At 35.8% G+C, this 16,604-nt stretch overlaps 1 protein-coding gene across 4 annotated transcripts in view; it reads left to right on the plus strand.

The window, feature by feature from the left end:
- syt7b (synaptotagmin VIIb) overlaps positions 1-16,604 on the plus strand; it is a 106,195-nt gene that overhangs the window by 76,592 nt on the left and 12,999 nt on the right. For all 4 annotated transcript variants that reach the window (XM_024295508.2, XM_024295510.2, XM_024295509.2 and 1 more), the window contains one exon: positions 16,270-16,405. In XM_024295508.2, the coding sequence (XP_024151276.1) occupies positions 16,270-16,405 (136 nt within the window). The remainder of the gene's footprint in view (positions 1-16,269; positions 16,406-16,604) is intronic.

Here is a 16,604-nt window from a genome sequence, read left to right on the forward strand (position 1 = left end):
CTAGCCTTAATCACCTGTTTGTTTGAAACGGTTGATTATTTATTCATGGACTATAAAAGAAAGTTTAATCAAAAAATTTGTGGCCAAATTCTCATCTGAGGTTTTACTGGGAAGCTGTCTTTTGAAATGTGAACATGTTGTTGTTAAGGAACCAGCCTTGTATAACCAGAGACTAATTTGGACTTTCAATGATTTTGGAATAAATTAGAATTTCTCTTTTTTTATTTATCTATATATATATATATATATATATATATATATATATATATATATATATATATATATGCTTTTTAGATGCAGCCATTACTGTCTGCAATTCGATGCTTAATAAATCTACAGCACCATAAATTAACATAAAAATCATAAGAAAATCAAAAGAAAACATTTGTTCAGAAAATCAGAAGTTCTGAGTCAGAACTTTTAAAAAATAGAAAAACAAAAATGAACGAATAATTGACGTGAAAACCACTCGTATACTGGGGGAATGATTGAGTTGATTGAAGAAAGCTGTGGATGATTGCTGACTGACACCAGGTGAGACTGAAGAACAGAGAATCTGAAAACAGAACATGAACTGTAAGAAAAGATAAAAGTAATCAAACAAATCAAAGTAATAATCAGAATCCTGTTACAGCTGAGGCTGTAATTTTGTTAACATTTTTATATTTAATTTTTTTTTACAATTTTGGATTGTGTGCAGCTTACTGTAAAGCTTTCTGTAAAAATCAGTAAATGATTTTTGAATAATGAATTTTTAAGAAATTTAAGTAAACGTAAATTGAATTTAAAACAAAATGATGAATCCCTTTCTATATTTAGGCTGTATGTTCAGCAGTAATGTCTACTTTTTTTTAAATATTGTTTTCAATTGCGCTAAAATCTCCTTTTTACTATATATATATATGTATATATATATATGCTTTATTTCCTGTTTCACTCAATATAAGTGTAAAATTTTCTTGACCAAAGTACTGAATTGTTTTTTTTTGTATCAAGAAAAAAAAGTTTAAAATGAAATCAAATATTTTTAAGAAAGAAATGCATGATGAACTAAACCAAATTGACCATCTAAAAGCTGGCAAACCTTATTTTTTATTCACACAATAACTGAGAAAGTGCAACAGAAGAAGGCAGCATTTCTTGAGATCAACAGCAGCACAAAAATGTTTACTTTGGCCTGTTCGGCCCTTTAAAATAGGCTTTGTGGGGCTCATCACAACCAAAAAGAAGGAAATATGTTGAAAAATGTGAACACTCAGACGAGCGTCTCTTCATGTTCACATGTGTGACTGTTCTCGGATGTGAAAGCTTTAAAAAGCTATAAGGAGATTAGACTCAGTGGGAAGTAGTAGCAGCATGTTCACCCTTTCCTTTAACCACACATATTGTAAGACACTTTTGAACTTGCACGTTTTACTTTGAACTATTAGGCAACTTCACCCAGTGCACAGCAACAGAAATCACACAATTCACTGGGAATCTCCATTTATTTTATTGAACTATTGTGTAATCTGAATGGTGTTTGGTGATGTTTGACGATAATTCCACACATTATATTATATTATATTATATTATATTATATTATATTATATTAGGGCTGCATGGTGGCGCAGTGGTTAGCGCTCTCGCCTCACAGCGAGAAGGCCCCGGTTCAAATCCCGGCTGGGACCTTTCTGTGTGGAGTTTGCATGTTCTCCCCGTGCATGCGTGGGTTTTCACCGGGGACTCCGGCTTCCTCCCACCGTCCAAAAACATGCTTCATAGGTTCATTGGTGGCTCTAAATTCCCCCTAGGCGTGAATGTGAGAGTGGATGTGTGTGTGATTGAGGCCCTGTCACAGACTGGCGACCTGTCCAGGGTGTACCCCGCCTTCGCCCTTCAGTAGCCGGGATAGGCTCCGGCACCCCCGCGACCCCGAAAGGGAAGAAGCGGTCTGGAAGATGGATGGATGGATGGATGGATATATTATCCATTCACATTTTAGTTTCATAAAGTTCCATCTATTGTTGTTTTTTCTGCATCAAAATAACACAATGGGAACATTATTAGAACATTATTCCACACTGTATGATCACATCACTGCAAAATTTAAAATGTTTCCACACATCAGACTGTAATGACGGCTTGATCATTTTTTTGCTGCCATCACATATGTTTTGTCCGCTGTGATGGCACTTTTTACGTTTTAGTAAAATAAACCTAACGTGTCTCTATCCAAATTGTGTTTTCCAATATTGATTATAAAAGATTTATTTTGAAACAATTTTATATCCGAATAGGTCAAGTTAATTGACAACTTGCCTCAAATGAATTGATCTGGTTGGATTGTAAGAATATAAATAGATTCACCAATTTTTGATTTCAGGAGAAGCAGAGAGTGATCCACACTAAAACTCAGATGAAATTTCTTACCTGCCAAACAAATCAAATCTAGTCAGAAAAAAAGAGTAGTAAAAAGGGCCCTCAATGTTTGTCCTGCAGTTTGAAACCTCCTTTATTTCATTCACTACCTGACTATTTGTTTTATGACTTCAGATTAAATAAAACATTCATTTTTTTAAATATATTTTACCTTTTGTGGTTTTAGTTTTTGTGTTCCTCCTGGTTTTCATAAACCTTTAAAAATGGGCCAGTCTGCAACCTTCTCCTGCTGTTCTGATCACTTGAAGTGAAATCATGTATTAATTAGTCAAAATCAAGAGTCTAAAAATATGTTATCCTCTCTCATCAAACGGTGGAGTTGGACGAAAGTGGGCTGACCGTGCTCCTTGAACATGCGCCCCTCTTTCCGGATCAGCGTTTCAGGGATAAAGCGCTCAGCCTTACAGCTTTGTCTCATCTGGACTGATGTTAAACCTGGGTGACGCTCAGCATAAGCAGAAGCTAATTCCAGAAAGTTTCCAAATGCCTAAAGCTTTCTCCAAACCTTTCTGCAGTGCTTTCATGTGTATTAAATAGGTCATCTGTGAATTTGTGGTTGATAAAAAGAAAATAGAAAGCTTGTTCAGGAAAATTCTGGTATTAAAATGACAATAATGACCTTTTTTATGCTTTAAAATTGCATCAGAAAGAAGACCACCTCACCTCTGGTTGCCGAATCTACTTTCTTTCATTTGTTGTTTGACAGTCTGCTTAGTACTTTGTTGTAATCACAGCTAGCATTTACCCAGAAGGTTTGTGTGAGCCAGCTTGCCTACTGTCCCTCCACACCTAATAACATCTCTCCATCATCATGTCCGTCTATCGCTCTCGTCCGTTGTCTCTGTAGTTTTCTCATAAGCCCCATGTGCCAGTCTGCACGTTTGCTTCTGGCGTTTTCACAGAGCCCAGCAAACGAGCAAAGTGTCATGGGAGGAACCCATGATGATAATGTGTCAACCAGTGATGGAGAGACTAAAAGAAAGGCAAACATTTGCTCTCAGCTTTCTTCAGAGAAAAGGTTTAAAGCTTTTTATAGCTTATTTTATTAACCAAACAGGCTAACAATTAAATATTGTATCTATTTTAGCCAAAGCAAAAGCATTTTTTATATTAAATTAGTATTAACTGAGCAAGTAAAAAGAAAAAAAAAGCTATAAATGATGATTAGCTGAAGTGGTCTTCGTGTTTCTTAAAAGGAATTCACTTCCTCTCTGCTGCTTGATTCTATCTGTTCAAGGAGTCAAGGTCTAGAAAAATTCCGTATTTGCAGGGAAGCTTTATTCGTTTTCCCTTCAGGGGTCACCACAGCAAATCAGCTTCCTCCATGTAACCCTGTCTTCAGCATCCTCCACTCTTAACACCAGCTACCTTCCTGTCCTCATTCAGTGCATTCATAAACCTCCTCTTTGGTCTTCTCCTTCTACCAATATATTCACTGTCTCTCCTCTGAACATGTCCAAACCATCTCAGTCTGGCCTCTCTGACTTTATCTCCAAAACCTCTAACATGTGCTGTCCCTCTGATGTATTCATTCCTGATCCTATCCATCCTGGTCACTCCCAAAGAGAACCACAGCATCTTCATCTCTGCTACCTCCAGCTCTGCTTCCTGTCTTTCCTCAGTGCTGCTGTCTCAACATACCTGATCTCACCACAGTTTTGTACACCTTTCCTTTGATTTGAGCAGAAACCTGAAGATCGTTCAGTTAGGATGTCCACAGGTTCTGAGGGCTTGTGGATATGATGTTCCTCTTTCTTTATACCTCCAGAGCTTGTGGACACTTAATGGGCTCTGTGCCGTATAGTTTCTGATCACACTGCCCTCCAGCAGGTGATTAGAATCAAATAGCAAGTACCGGTACTAATTTGTGTGTTTGAGCTTTCTGGTCACTATTACATGAAAACACATCATCTCTCCAACGATTATTGAAACACTCCAGAAAGGATAGGCTATTCTCCTTAGCATCCTCATAGATGAATTTAATGTTTTTGTCAACAGAATCACAGTAAAATGTCCAATAAAAGCATCACATTCTGGATTAGGATCTTGACCCAATAGGGAGTAGTACCAGGGAACATCTTCAAGGTTCTTCTCTCTTCTTCCTCCATGTACTGGATAGCCACAATGGGTGGAACTTGTATTCAACCAGTACATGGATAAAACCAGTTTATTATCATGTTTATCATGTTTTTCAATATTGCTGAAATGAGCTGCAGAATTTAGTAATTTTTAATTTTTCTTAGCATGTTCAGGCTCTTATAATAAGCATTGATGGTTTTTAAACCTAATTAATTCGTGCGACTTTGGGTAGTTACAGCTTAACACTGTAAATCCATCTAACAATTGGACATAGAGACCATGTTAAATACAAAAGAAATCTTCTGTCTTCATGTTTCAGTTCTTCAAATCCGTTCAGCCATGTTTATTCACAAATTGTATTGTTGGTCTGTTTTTTATTCAGATTTAAAACAAATCCTGAGTATATGAAGACGTTTTTTCTTTGGAATTTCTGTTTTTAGAGAAGATGCATTTTTGTCATTTTTCTTATTTTTAAATTGATTTATGATTGATTTAGATTTTTTCTGTAAATGCAGTAAAGTTCTGCAATATTGTCAATTCTGTAAAACATATCAGCCTCTGCCCTCCTACAGCTGGACAATGCAGATCTGCTGCCATGCCAAAGCCATTTCAAATATGGAAAATATTAACAAAAGATGAACATTTCTATACAACAACCCTGACCTTCACTTGTGTGCTTCTGATTGATGCACACCTGTGACTGAATCAAAACCATTAACCAGGTTCTTTGCTAATTCCGCCTTTTTTTTCTGAAAGTCGTGAGCTGGTTGGAAACAAAAGACAGACGTTTTATGCGTTGTTATCTATTTGAACAAACAGCACAGACAACAGTACGTTTTGTACTATTCTGCTGAAAGCAATCCCAGTAAACTCTAAAACTCAAAATGTGATGTTTTACTACACAAGCTGTTTAAGGTTCCTTGGATTTGTTTGCATAAGAAAAGCCTAATTGTATCATGCCAGCTGGAAACCCAGTTTAATACTGGGCTACATTAATAAACATGACATTTTAATTTAGTGCTGCAAACACCTTTTTTTTAGTCACACGGGTGTCCTGTATAAAGAACAACAACTACAAAAATGTAGAAGTGAAGAGATTCACCTGCTCATCATATAAAGGAAGCAGGGAGGGTATGGTGGAAAAACTAGCAACTTGAGATGGAATGATGTTCTTGCAGAGTATGTGCAATTGAATCATTACAATGTTTCCCCAAAAAAGCTGTTTTCTAAACTGTGTTATAGATGTTAGCAGGTATTAAAACTCTAAATTATGAAAACTTCGTATTGTGTAGAGAAAAAAATAGATTATATTATAATAGAAAAGTGTAAAAATGTCAAATAAGATTAAAAGCTCTTTTTTTCTTCGCCTTTTTGTGCTTAGAAACCTGTTTCTTTTGTCTCTATTTTGTGTGATTGCCCTTTGTCCAACCTTTTTATAGTATTTACAGAAGTAAAGTATTCACATATTTTGAATAACCTTGATGGTTGTAAAGAGTTCTGCACAAAACTACTTTTCCTTTTCATTTTGCTGTAAGAATAATAAAACATCGATTATTTTAATGTTTTCTTTATATATTTTTTATTTCTGCTTTGGAACACCATAATCAACACTGATAGTGTCATAGTCACACCTGCCCCACAGGTAGATACTTGCAGGCTTCGAGCGAAAAAATTGGCAAAACTATACGGGGGCATGCAGGAGACAAGCAGGAATAATCAGAGACCGCTCAGAGAGCCATTTGCACACGGTTAGTATGTGAAAGGAGGCAGTGCGCGCATCAGAGTAACAGCTAGGACACCATACAATAGCATGACCCATACGTCATTAGTGCATGTAACTTACATTATCCTTACAAATATGTTATGAAAGACTTCCCACACACAGGAAACTGTAAGATACATCTGAGCTCCTGTTAAGCAGTGTACAACCCACCACAGAACCACACAACTCAAAAACCTCCATCACTTCCATAACGGTCAATCCTGCAAACAGATGCATGTGACTAATGGAATCATGCATTCTTTTGATGAACATCTTTTAAAACAATTCCTAATGAAACATAACTCTTATAATAAGATGTGTTGGTCAGTGACATTTACTGAAACTCCGAGAGGGATGATGATACCATGGTCAATATTTTTTTTTCTTTCCTGCAGTTTTTCTGTTCATGTTGAACACTGTTTGTGCAAATAGTTTTCAAATACTTGACACATTTAAAACAAAAAGCTAAAAATTGCAGTGATTTACTAGAATATAAGGTTGTTCTAGACACTGGCTAACTTCCTGCATATTTCAAGAGCGTTGGCACATCCAACAGACATGCTGATGATGAAGCAGCATTTATTTTATTTTATAGATTGCCCCCTCAAGGTTTGGACACAAGCACAGAAAGTAAGGCATTTTAACCTGAAATACATATTTTTTTCTGAATTCATAAAGCTTGTGAAGTGGAACCTAAAGACACACATAATGGAGTGTTTAATATAATGTAGCACCTCTCACTCTGTTGAAGTAAAGCTCTGATCGTTTTTTGTGTAGTGCCCCATTATGTAAGAAAGGTCACGGTTGTAGAGCCTCCAAAGGCCTGCAGTGGACTGGGCATAATCATCCACCTGCAGATGGATGATGGAAGCACGGAGGCTGTTTGTGTTATTATCATCTCAGAAAGCTGAACCTGCGCTGCAGAGCTGCATCTTAATGAGCTCAGAGATTCACACAGAGATGCAAGGGGGAAATAAATGAATAAACTCCAAAGAGCTCAGCAGCCAAAGAATATTTCATAAACATTGAGTTTACAAAGCTGTTAAATGTGCCATGCTTACTATAAGGCATAACGGTATCATGCAATAAAAGCCAATAATTTGCTGCAGGTTCTATAGGGTTCACATGCAGTCTTCATATCCTCACTTAGAGTATTGGGGACTTCAAGTTAACTCTCTATTAAATCTGGCTGGTGACAATTTTATTGACTTCAAATAAAATTAACAGGCACAAAATTTTGAGTATTGTCTGATCTAAATCTCAATTTTAATAACATCCTAAATTCTAGTCCAAGTTAAAAAAATGACATAAGTTGCATGTAAAATTGTATTATTGCCTGTTAAATTATTATAAATCAGAAAAATATCTCCACAATAAATGGACTAAATAGCCCCCACACACGTTTCCCACTCTCTCAAACTTTGTATTAATCGTTTTAGACATGAGATATTCAAACTTCATGACTATTTTCTTTCCTGATTTTGCACTCTCATGCATTTATTTTGACTTCTTCACTCTGTGGCCTTGCTGTGCTTCATTTTTTTGTCAATTAAAATAAAACCTTGAAAAGAAAAATGTTTTTTTTTAAGAAGGATACTTATTCCTGAAATCATGAAAGTAGTTAAAGTTTTAATGTATAATCAAAGAAAAGGCTTGGGTAAAGGTAGAAAAGAAACATAAGACCTTTTTATTGTTTTAATACAATAAGAAACCTTTTCTGTACTATAAAAGATCAGTCATTCTACATATGGCCGCAGTGATTTAATTCAAATCCGTTTGAATAATATCAGTATTTTTACTCGTATGCAAAGCAAATTGAAAATGATGAAAAAAATACAAAATGTTCCGTTTTAAATTTAATGTATATTTCATTCATCAGTCTTCATTTTACATTTTGCACGAGGCCTGATGTGCTCTGAGGAACTGTATGTACAAATGGTCTCTCAAGTAATGCAAATACCCTCTTTTTTCTTTAAGCTGAAGCAAGGAGCTTTCAGAGTGTCTGCGCACTTAAAATGTAAAGAAGCCCTCTGTTGAAACATTCTTACTATACAAAATACCTCACTGTAAGTCGCTGTAAAGCTCACTGCACCAGCGTAGCAAGTAGAAAGGGTCAATCAGACATCAGGTTTGAAAAAAATAGTTCTTTCCTAACAGAAGTTTACAGATGGATGTTCCAAATCTATTCTCTTTTTGTTTCCTTTTTTAATCATTAGCTATTTGATCTATAATACCAAAAGCTCATATGAGCTCATATATTTCAATAAAAAACATGAATGTTGACAGTGTGGATGCTTCATTTTCACAAATATATATTTGAAGGATCCAATTCTTCATGGAATCCATAAAGTCATTTAGCTTCACAATGAAACATATAGTAAAATCTTTATATTTTGATAACTTCTATTTTTAAAATTGAAATAGGAAAGAGTGAAATAACAGCATACAAAAAGGGACTGGGTTACATCACCATTTGTCAGACTGAATTTCAGACAGATTTCTGTGTCAGCCAGCAACTATGAGTCAAATCAGCTCTTGACTTTTCCACAGCCCCCACTGTTTCCTCTGCGGACCAGAAGAAAAGAAGATTGGAAAAGAAAGTGATGTAGATCAAAACAGATGAGGCGTATTTTGAAAAAAAGAAAGTAGAAAGTATGCAGGGAAAAGTGACCAAACATCATTGATGGACTTTTAATTTGAAATACCTATCCCAACAAATCTCCTTCTCTTATTTTACTTAGTAAAAAGCAAAAAAATCCTCCAAGAGCATTAAAGTAGGGTAGATGGCATCATTATTTGTGTTTGCCATGCTGAGGGGGGCGGTCATGGAGTGATTTGTCCATGCTGACGCCGAGCGCTGAGTGAGCTGACACTGAAGCCCCAGCCTCATCCATCATGAAACATGGGGCCCTCGATTGTATTTTGTGGTCTCTCAGGGCCAGTGTATGATCAGCAGGACCCAGATACAGCATGTTTGTGCTGAGACATTTCTCATTCAGACCCTGCTGTGGCTCTCCTCTCATTTGTCTCCCTTTTCTCCTCCGCTCACATCATTGCATTCCTCTTCTCTGTATATTTTCTGTTGCCGTCGTTCAATCCTTCACCTCTGTCGTTTTACCCCTACTTGCATTTTTTTAACTTCTTTTTAGTTGGTATTTTGCCCTCCTTTTTTTCTATTCCTCCTCACCTGATCCTCCCCTTTCCTGAGGCTGTGGATTGGCTTACAGTACTGATGGGATGATGTCACATCACTGCTGCCCTGTCGCTTTAAATGACTGTCACCTTGGACACACACTCATAAATCTGTTTCATTGCAGGGCATGCAAAAAAGAAAAAAAAGGTTTGAAAGTGGTGTTTTGGAACAATCGTTTATTTGTTGAGTCTATTTTTTTTATTTTTTACATACATGACAAGCTTCAATGGGACTAAAAGTGTTATGTTGTGCTTGAATGTGTTAGTCTCATTATTTTAGCTTTTGATTGAAAAAGTCTTAGTGCATTTTTTTTCAGAGTGATCTTTTTCTACTTAAACACATTTGACCATACTTGTACTGTAATTTGGCAATATGAGTATATGTAACAACACAGTTTTGAAGTTTTTAGGGAAAAGTGACTGTTGGGTGTTTGAGCTGCACCGCAATACACTTAAAACCAAATAGAAAAGAGGCTTGCACAAACCGCAAAAATACTTTTACCTCTCTGCAAAATACATAGAAAGAAAAGAATTGTAATTGTAATAATTGTAACTGTGATAAAAATGTTGTGTCTTTTTATTAGTTTAGATAATTAGCTATTATTTTATTATGTTTTGGAGCAACTGTCTCACTGTTGGAATGTGAAAAACCAATACCTAAAGACACTCTCCATTGAAAATAGTGTTTTTTTTTTACATGTTTTTTATGCCATTTTTCCCATAATGGATGACATATATAAAGAACATTTAGCTTAAAGTTGCATTTCTGAGTATTTGCTTGTTGAAATCGTGGTGAATCCGGAGCAGAAGTTGGTTAAATCTTGTAGAAGCAACAAGCTCTTTGTGCTGCTCCAATCTGATGCATCCACTTGTGGAACAAATAGATCCATGTACATCTTCATTTTCTTTATCTAAGCTGGGATCTGGATCAAAACTGTACAGATGATAGCTCAGATATTGCTCACCATTTTTGGTGCATCAGTAATGTGATGGAGCTGTAAGCTAGCAGGAGAGAGTGTAAACAGATGGATGATGGGAAGTGGAGCAGATGGTCTCAAATACAACTTCAAGGCAAATTTCTGATGAACTCCTGCTGCTCTGCAGAAACTATGTTCTAGAAAATGTTTTTGGATTTTGACTAAAAATAGCATAATCATAATTAAAAGACCACCAGGAACAATTTTTAAATAGATTAAAAGATGATTATTTTTTTCACATTTCGTATACTAAAAGCTATTTATGTTGATATTCTGCTTAACACTTTAAATGAATAAATTAAACTTTTTTTGCCATTATTCTGTTCATGGGTGTCTCCATCCTCCGCATCTTCATAAAGGCATGTAAGCTCCTACTATTTGGTGTCATCTCTGCATTTGGACCACTGAGAACTAATCAGACATAAATCTTATTTTATGTCACTAAAGTTTCATTTTGTGTTTGGTGATTTCCTCCTCTAAAAACTTAGGCCAATCATTTCTGACCAAAAAATAAAGTATTTTACATTATTTTTCTGTAGTAAAGAGAATTTTTATCCGAAACACTGTGTAACACAGAATTCTCCAATTATTTAGTGAATTAATTAATTCATGTTTTTGGGTTCTAAAAGAAAATAAAGTTTATTTAATCAAAATTTTGAATATTTTTTTAAAGCAGAGCCTCTATCTGCTAGATTCTAATACAGGCGAGTTGCTATGACTACTTAATGATGGTTACAGATTTTTGATGAGGTGTACTTTAAAACCTGACTGCCCAAAAGTGAAAAGCACATTTTGACATGTACATTAATTACAAAAACAGCACATTTGCTGTGGCTAATAAACTCAATCTGCACATTTGACTCCTGCTGGTTGCTGCCAGAGCTCTGCATTTTAACATGACCTCTTGTGTAATAACTGCTTCCGAAATACATCTCAATCAGAACTGAATGAACAAAGATTTTTCTTTCCTTTTTTTCCATGCTCGTCCTACTCAATGCTGAACAACAGACAATAGACACTGAGACATGGGAGAAGATAAGACAGCCTAACATTGTCCTCGGAGATGTAATGACCTGCTTTGTTCAATTACTTAGAAGATAGCTTTCAACTCAGATTGAGGCCAGGAGGTCAGGAAGTCATGGGTTTTTTTGAGACGACTGCGCTGCAGAAGTGGTCATTCTCCAGGGGCTTTACCCTTGGCCTCCACAGGGACTGCATGTGTGCTCATTAGTTCTGTTTTAGAGACTTGCTTTGTGGTTCATTTGCATTGCCCTGTCGGCAAAGAAGCGTTCAGTGAGATCTGAGCTTCCTCAAGTCTGATAATCCAGACTGATCTCACTGGGGTAAAGGTTTTTCATAGTTTTCTGCTGCTCTTTGATATTTATGAATGAGCTATTTTTATCTGAAGCTCACAAACACTGTAAGTGTGCTGAGGCGGGGTCGCAGGTGGCTGCAGATGCTTTCTGCAGGTATGAAGACGTAGCTTTAAAAAAAAAAAAATAAGGTCTCACAAATACTTGCCTCCTTTCTTGTTGTTGTTTCTATTTTCTGCTACCCCGCCTCTTTTATTTGGAACTTTCTGAGGATTTGATGGCCTCTTTTCAAGTCTCTTGTTACCATGGTTACTGCAACTGTAAAATGTATGATGGTACCGAGTACAACGTTAAGTGGGAGCACACATCTCCGCAACAACGTCTAAAGGATGAATTATGCAACCGGTGTTGGGTTTTAGATGAGATAGTCACTGGCAGACAGAAAGTGGGATCTTACAGTTACATGGACCTCTCTGTTGAAGGAGAAGTCCTAAGTTTATCACTCAATTTGCTGACTTCAAACCTGTCTAAATATTTCCTTTTTATTCCCACACCAAACTAAAGTTGAGGGCATTGTCTAGCTGAAATAATATGCAGCTTTGGCACCTTGCCTGAGTGTGTGTCTCAGCTGGTGTGTGGATTTGACATTGAGTAAATATGTGTATTTACATCCATGAATGAACTCAGCTCATCGTTGTGCCTGAACGCTCCGTGTCCCTGTTCAGTTCTGTGTCAACAGTCGTGACTGGAGGGCTCTCTGCTGCAGTGGCAGATCTTCATTTGTCTGTTGTGGGAGCACATGTGTCACAAAGGGAAGCTGCACTTCCATTGTTCAGCCAGCAGTCTTTATCGGGTGTAAAAATCCCCACATTAACTCTAAAAAAATAAAATTCAGAAAAAAACAAAGTTTAAGACGCCTTCCTAAAGTCTTAATTACTATTTTGGAACAATTACACCATACAAAAAAAACTGAAAACAAGCAAATCAAGCTCTGGTCTGTATGTTTATATTGATACCAGAAAAGAACATATTTGTATTTTTTTATGAATTTACTAGATTTTTATATGGGTCATGAGTTTACTCATTTCATCCACAACAGCTGGAAAATATTTTTAGATATTTGGCAAATGTGTCCTTTACAGATGATTTTATTAATAGGCTGAATAATTTTGGCTTCTACTGAATATAAATAATTCAAGAAACCACTACTCTTAATGTCCAATCATGTGTCTTATGTATATAATTGTATCTACATAGTACATACTTAAACTTATGAATGTATACAATTGAGTACATGGCAATTCTAGTCGGAAAAAGTTCTTAAAAAAAATAGCTTTATATATATATATATATATAAAAAGCTATTTTTTTGAAAAACTTTTTTCCCACACTTGAGTAATTAAAGGAACTATATAAGCATCTAGAATCTCCATGTACTTTTTGCCATGTATTAGTGTTGTCCGATTGTCTCAGTTTGGTGTTGTGCGGAGATTTGGCCGGTTTGTGGCAGAGCCAACCCTCCTTAGTAAGCATTTACAGTAGATATTAGGCTGAAGATCCCCGCTGACAGGTATGCATTATGTTCTGTGTAATTAAAGTTAAAAATGTTTCATGTTGCTGGGTTTCCAAAGCCCAAACTGTTTCAGTCCAAGTGAGCTGCTTCCAGAAATGAGCTGCAGACTCCTTCCAGGGAAAGCACAACACCCACCAGTGGTTATTAAAGTAAATACACGTTGGAGAGAATTGCTTGTAATAGTTCACTTTAGGTTATGTAAGAAGACTTGAGACCAACAATTTCTACATTTATAAATATGTCACTTTTTGTTTTTAATCATACATTTTAATTTAATGCTGGATGTTTATTGGATGTTTGTTAGCTGGATCCTGGTTGGAAGCTTTCTCAAGGAATAATGTTTGAAAAAAAAACAATTTTGAGATATTTTATTTTGTACATCTTTAAGATAAAGAGGATTTTCATTTAGTCATGAATACATCTGAGAATGGACCATAAACCATTTATGATTCCCATTATTTCTACATGAATATTCTGATATTTGAGGCTCATTTTTGATGAGCAGCACAGAGCAGGTGAAAGTCAGGTTAGTCCCAAAGGGACAGGGCCTTATGGTTTTATGTGGGCGACTACCTAATGTTGTGAAGCTATTTAAGGCAACACTTAGCAGCTAATGTGTTGTGGGTTGATAGTAGGTGCTATAAAAAGCATTGTTTCTGACCTTCTGAGCCAAAGATTCAGCATGTCTCAGCTGTTAGATGATACCAGCAAAGGTAAACTGTAATTTACTAGGCTGTGGAACAGAACCCATTAAAGCCTGGATTGAGTTGGACCTGCATTGTTGCTGCTCTGACCTGGAGATCACAAGAAATCAACGCTCAGTGACGAATCAATTCTCTACTCTTCCACTCTGTTTCTTTTTTTTTTTTTTTCTACATCCAGTGTTGCTCTACTTCTGCTTGTCTCTTTGCTGCTCGTCTGTCTTTTGCCTGTGCTCCCTTTTTGTCCTCTTTTTTTTTTCTGCATTCACTTGTCAGGTTGCTTTAAAATATCTGGTTTGTGTTCATTTTCTTTCGTTTTATATCTAACTTCTAGGCACCCTTTTTCTGTCCTGGAAAAGTTTGCACAAGCATTTTTTTCGATCACTGTTCCTAACCTTTTAGTACTCAACATCTGATCATCTTTCTTAGAGATTTTTTTTTTTACATTTGAATTTTATTATTTGATGGCAGTTTTTGGTAGATAAAATCCTTAAGTGCCATGCTAGGGTGCATTTTTTTTTTTTTTACATGTGTAAATTTACCAATTTGTTGATTAGATATTTGTCAGGGAAAGGCATCATGTCAGACCTAAGTGCAGTACTCATGTACTCAGTACTCACAACAACATAGCATTAATGGTGCAGGAACGGTAAGCTTTTAATTTTCTGAGAAATACTTAGAAATGTAATTTTAAGACTTAATTCTCTTTGTCCTCTATCATCAGAAAATACCACAAGAGCGTGTTAAAACACCAAAAACATGATTTTCATTAGGGTTTTCATTAGTCTGTTTTATGCTTAAATGTTGATCTATTAGATGTTTCATCAAACTTATTTGAATTTCTGTGTATGTGTGCAAATGTAAAAATGTAAAAACCACCTGCTTAGCAAAATGCTCCTTTAAAGAACGACATCATTTTAGTTTTTTGTGAGTCCCTGTGTCAGGATTTTGCCATTAACAAGACTTTGAATTACAAAAGGTCACAGTTTCCATTGGTTTAACAAAAAACCCAAAGGAACAGGAAGTTTTTACTCAGAAGTTAATTAGAAATGACATGAAGAAGTGGTATTTAACATGATGTGAACTGTGATAAGAGGCTGACTGTAAGCCATTTTTATCTTATATATGGCTAAAACTAAAACCCAGTTTAAGGATTTTACTTATACGAACTAACTTAACTGTAGTGTGTCTGCAATAATTCATACTAAGGTCAGTGATGAAGCAGTAAAAATGCAAATTAAAGCTAAATGTATTTTTTGAAAGACACTTGCTTTAATCAAAGTGGTTCAGTGTGAGCTTTTTGCAAAACTTCTATTTTGGAAGAGCTGTGGCTAATCCCATTCCCCTTATCTTCTGGTTGTACAAAGCAACAAAAGAATATTGTTCGCACACTTAAAAATGCCAATTAAATCCACAACAGCCAAAAATATGAAATCTAATAGTCACTTTAAATACATCACAGACAATGATTTTATAAAGATTGTGTAAAAAACAAAAAAAAGCCTGATTTTGCAAATTTACAATTTAATAAATCAGGCCACACAGTGCTCTAAAGATGCTCTTTTTGGCTTATTTTTTGTTTCTATGCATACTGTCGCCCAAATTTAGTGGCTCTTAAAAGTAGGTCAAGATGCTCTGAACTCTTACTTTAGAGACACTTTTAAGTGGGACCAAACAAAACACCATCAGTCCACTTCACACCTACTCCACTTCATCATTTTTTCCAAATAGTTCTTATTTTTATGTTTGCTTTTTATATTCTTGATAACTTGATGAGTGTTCTTAAAGATAGGGAATCATTTTGATTTTGTAGAATTACATTTGTAAAACAAAACATTAAAAAGATTTTATCTGAAAAACTTCTGACAGAACATTTTATTTTAGATTAAGTGAGTAATAACTGAAGTCTGTATTTGTTTTAATCTCCCAACAAGGAGCAATAATACACATAAATCTCATATTTCTACCTGTTTTGAAAAAAAAACAAAGTTAAAATCAATATCCAAGTTTTACAAATTTGGATAATTCTGTTTAGCAAAATATAACATATTGCACACATTTTCTTTACTTCTTCTACAGTTTGGGTCATCCTATTTTTATTATTTTGTTTATGTTTTGACTCTCTTTTTCTCTTAAAAAAATTCAGGATAATGTTTTTGCCACAAAAAAGTTTGTAAAATGGACTTTTCATGTGCTCAGTGTTCATCGATGCAGGGGGTGAGGATAATTGTGTTTGTGTTCATTTTACCAGAACACCTGGTAACAAACCAGGCAGCAGCCCCAGAGGTCAGACGGCGGAAGAGGCTGGACGCAGACAGGGACAGAGCAACGAAGCCAACTCCTCCGTCTCTGACTTGGCCAACTCCGTCACCAGTGAAATGCTCATGGTAATACAACTCACTGCTTCTTTAGCATCATTAGAAGTTTGATTGATGTATCACACACTCATCTGTGTTTGTTTGTTGCCTTGTCAAGCTCATTTATCATTAAAGTTGCCGTTAAATGAGCATTTAATCGTAACAGATTGGATGATGGGTGGGATTCTGTGGTGTTTTCAGGTCTGGTTCCAAGAGGATGACTGAAATT

Source organism: Oryzias melastigma, linkage group LG3 (assembly GCF_002922805.2).
Source record: "Oryzias melastigma strain HK-1 linkage group LG3, ASM292280v2, whole genome shotgun sequence".
Taxonomy (NCBI): Eukaryota; Metazoa; Chordata; class Actinopteri; order Beloniformes; family Adrianichthyidae; genus Oryzias; species Oryzias melastigma.